General features: G+C 45.2%; 1 protein-coding gene across 1 annotated transcript; it reads left to right on the top strand.

Moving 5' to 3' along the window:
- The first annotated feature begins 252 nt into the window (after positions 1–252).
- LOC136061760 (uncharacterized) lies at positions 253–1113 on the top strand. Its single transcript, XM_065760151.1, has one exon. The coding sequence runs from the start codon at positions 253–255 to the stop codon at positions 1111–1113; it is 861 nt and encodes a 286-aa protein (XP_065616223.1).
- The last annotated feature ends 3413 nt before the right edge of the window (positions 1114–4526 follow it).

Genomic DNA, 4526 nt, shown 5'->3' on the forward strand with positions numbered 1-4526 from the left:
TCAACCCACTGATATTCCAGAATTATCAGTTGCCGCCGTTTGTGGGAAACGTGTTTGTCGCTCTTGAACGTGTTTAGTTCTACGATTTCTTTCCCTCGTGAAAGGGTTGGAATGGTTCGGACTAGATCAAGGGCAACTAGCCCAGGCCCTCAACAGAGTAGAGACGCATCGAGTAATCCTCACCGCGATCGCCAATCTGCACCGGACATGCAGGCCCCGTCTGTCCAACATATGCACTCTATGGCAGCTACGATGGCGGAGTTAACTCGCCAGAATCAGTATTTACGGAGAGAGGTTAATTTAAGAAGGCAGACGCATCAAGAGCATGAAGAAGAAGGGAAAACTCAGAGTCAAGAGGGCAGAGAGAACTTTCAGCATGGGAGTCAGTCAAGGAATACCACTTCGCGAAGGGCATCTGACTTGAAGAAAGAGATGGATCAGATGAAGAAGGTCATGGACGAAATGAAGGAGAATATGAGGAGGGCGAACCCAGTAGAAGATTTAGTTCATAGAACTGACTCTCCATTTACGGCTTCCATTAATGGCCATCCCCTACCACCGAAGTTTAAAATGCCTTCTTTAGATTCATACGATGGGAATCGAGATCCTTTTGATCATATTGCCACCTTCAAGACCACTATGCATCTTCAAGGAGTTCCAAATGAAATAATGTGTAGAGCCTTCCCTACCACTCTCAAGGGTCCGGCTAGAGTATGGTTTAGTAAGTTACCCCCGAATTCGGTAAGTTCTTTTGGAGAGTTAAGTAAGTTGTTTGTTAATAACTTCATAGGGGGTCAGCGTCATAGACGATCTACTTCCAGTCTGTTAACGATAGAACAGGGGGAAAATGAAAGCTTGTGCTCCTTCATCACACGTTTCAATAGGGAAGCCCCGACTGTGGATGAGGTAGATGACAAGCTACTGTTGGCAGCTTTTCATAATGGGGTCAATTCTGACTTGTTTATACATAAACTTTATGAGAAGGAACCTCAGTCCATGGCAGAACTAGTCCATTCAGCCCAAAACTTCATGAATGCAGAAGACGCGATTATAGCTAAGAAGAGGAAGAGGGCTGAGAGAATGGAAACAAATCCTGCTCGTCATTCCAAATAGGGTCCTCGTCCAAAGAAGGGACGAACGGAGGATAAGAAAGACCGAGAGAAGAGGGCAGGTCCGTCAGCAAGGAACCAGCAATACATTCATTTGAACGTGCCACTCGAGCAAGTCCTCATGCAAATCAAAGACGAGCCTTCTTTAAAGTGGCCAGAGAAGATGAAAGGAGATCCCAATAAGCGCAATAGAAATAAGTATTGTCGCTTTCATAGAGATCACGGGCACGATACGGACGAGTGCTTCGATCTGAAGCAGCAGATTGAAAATCTCATTAGACAAGGTAAGCTGAAAAATTTCCTTGGACGAGAACACAAAGACGAGAAACTGAAAGCCAAGGTAGAAGAATCGTCACGGCCACCACTCGGAGAAATAAGAATCATTCTGGGGGGAAGTTCTGCAGGGCAGTCGTCTTAGTCTAAGAAAGCATACTTGAAAGCAGTGCAGAGCGTTCAGCTCTCTGGATGATCACCGAGCGCGGGGACTACGGACGAGCAGGTGATCACCTTCACAGACGAGGATGCAGAGAGAGTCCATCACCCTCATGACGATGCTATTGTCATCACCCTCCTTATTGCGGACTACAAGACTAGAAGGGTGTTGATAGACAATGGGAGTTCTGCTGATATCTTGTACTATCCAGCCTTTCAGCAGATGAGGTTAGGACGAGACTTGCTCCGTCCAGCGAGCTCCCCCCTAGTAGGTTTTGGTGGAATGAAGGTGCAACCTTTGGGTAGTATTTCATTACCAGTGACAGTAGGGGCATACCCGCAGCAAGTTACCAAGGAGGTAAACTTCCTTGTAGTTGATTGTTCGTCCTCCTACAATGCAATAATAGGGAGGCCAACCTTAAATAGGTGGAAGGCAGTTACGTCTACTTACCACTTGTCAGTCAAGTTCCCAACGGAACATGGGGTAGGCCAAGTACAGGGAGACCAATTAGCAGCAAGAGAGTGTTATTTAGCCATGTTGGCTGCGGACGAGCGAGTTCAAGTAATGAATATCGAAGAAAAGAAAGTTGTGGCAGAACCCGTTGAAGCGTTGGAAGATATTCCTTTAGATGATGATAACCCCGAGAGGTGTACTAGGGTTGGAGTAGATCTGGAAGCGAAAATCAAGAAAGATCTCATTTGTTTTTTGAAAAGAAACAAAGATGTGTTCGCATGGAGTCACGAAGACATGCCGGGTATAGATCCTAGTGTCATTACCCACCGTTTGAGTATATGCCCGTCCTCCAAACCAGTGCGACAAAAAAAGAGGGTGTTTGCCCCGGAGAGAGACAATGCTGCTAAGGAGGAAGTTCAGAAGTTAATTGCAGCGAAATTTATTCGAGAGGTGTACTATCCTGGCTGGTTAGTCAACGTGGTCATGGTCAAGAAGGCGAACGGCAAATGGAGAATGTGCATCGATTTCACTGACTTAAATAAGGCTTGTCCCAAGGACAGTTACCCGTTGCCGTGTACTGATCAATTGGTAGATTCTACCGCAGGTCACAAGTTGCTTAGTTTCCTTGATGCTTTCTCTGGTTACAATCAAATCAGGATGGATGAAGTGGACCAAGAGAAGACGTCCTTTATCACTAGTCAGGGACTGTTTTGTTATGAAGTAATGCCTTTCGGTTTAAAGAATGCTGGGGCGACATACCAACGTCTGGTCAATCACATGTTTCGTCCGCAGATCGGGAGGAATTTGGAAGTATACATAGATGATATGTTGGTAAAAACTCAGGACGAGGAGAGGCATTTGGTCTACTTGCAAGAAACGTTTGACACGCTGAGGCAGTATCATATGAAGTTGAACCCTAGCAAGTGTGCCTTCGGAGTATCATCAGGGAAGTTCTTAGGATTTATGGTTTCCTATAGAGGAATTGAAGCAAACCCTGACAAAATTCAAGCAATATTGGATATGAAGCCTCCGAGCAATGTTAAAGAAGTTCAGTCTCTCACCAGACGAGTTGCCGCCCTCAACAGGTTTGTTTCTAAAGCTACTGACAAATGTTTGCCATTTTTCAAGATTCTTAAAAAAGCATTTGAATAGACCGATGAGTGTCAGAAAGCTTTTGAAGATTTGAAGATATATCTCACCAAAGCCCCGTTATTGAGCCCGTCTGTGCCTGGAGAAGGATTGTACTTATATTTGACAGTCACTCCACATGCTATGAGTTCGGCACTGGTGAGGGAAGAGAACAAGGTGCAAAGATCTGTGTACTATACTAGCAAAGCATTGAGGGGAGCAGAAGGATGGTACCCGTTAATGGAGAAATTGGCTTTTGCGTTGATAACGGCTTCTAGAAAACTAAGGCATTATTTTCAAGCTCATGTTATTAGCGTCATGACAGATCACCCACTCAAGAAGGCAATAAATAAGTTAGAGGCTGCAGGACGTTTGATCCAATGGGCCGTCGAGCTCAGTGAGTTTGACATAAAATACCAGCCAAGGCATGCCATAAAAGCTCAAGCTCTGGCAGATTTCATTGCTGAATTTACATTAAGTTGTGATGATGATGGTGAAGTGCAAACAACAAGTGGATCGTCCATGTGGATGGCTCGTCTACACTATACGCAGGCGGAATAGGTGTGGTGTTGCAATCTCCAGAGGGAGACAAATTAAAGCACAAAGTTCATTTGCAGTACCAGACAACTAATAATGAAGTCGAGTACGAAGCTCTTCTTAAAGGACTGGAATTGGCCAAATCTGTAGAAGCGAAGTCACTCCTCGTCTTGGGAGATTCTCAATTGATCATGGGCCAAGTGAATGGAATGTTTGAAGCCAAAGAAGAACGAATGAGGAAGTATCTAAACAGAGTGACGCGCCTTGTAAAGAAGTTTGAAGAAGTTAGTTTCGTTCAAATCCCGAGGGAGGAGAACATGGAAGCTGATGCCTTGGCGAAAGAAGCCTCATCGAGCGAAGCCGTAGACAAGTTTGATGAAATTCAGTATATGCCGAGTATAGACATCCCAGAAGTACAACAAGTGGAAAATAGAGTGAATTGGATGGTTCCAATTGTGTCGTACTTAAAAGACGGACGACTCCCGGAAGAAAAAGACGAAACTAGAAAGCTGAGGGCAAGGGCAGCCAGGTATGTTCTTATGGACGAGATTCTCTACCGAAGAGGTTTTTCCCAGCCTTATCTCAGATGTTTGACCCCAGATGAAGCAAACTACATACTGAGAGAAATTCATAAGGGAGCATGTGGCAATCACTCTGGCGCCAGGTCGCTCGTCCACAAAGTCGTCCGTGCGGGATATTATTGGCCAAATATGCAAGCTGACGCTAAGGCATACGTCAAAGTCTGCGATCAATGCCAAAGGTTTAGCAACGTCCACAGGCAACCATCAGAGTATTTGACTCCAATGACGGCCCCGTGGCCTTTTGTGCAATGGGGACTGGATATTCTAGGTCCATTTCCACTAGGT

Source organism: Quercus suber, unplaced genomic scaffold (assembly GCF_002906115.3).
Source record: "Quercus suber isolate HL8 unplaced genomic scaffold, Cork oak 2.0 scaffold_1, whole genome shotgun sequence".
NCBI lineage: Eukaryota > Viridiplantae > Streptophyta > Magnoliopsida > Fagales > Fagaceae > Quercus > Quercus suber.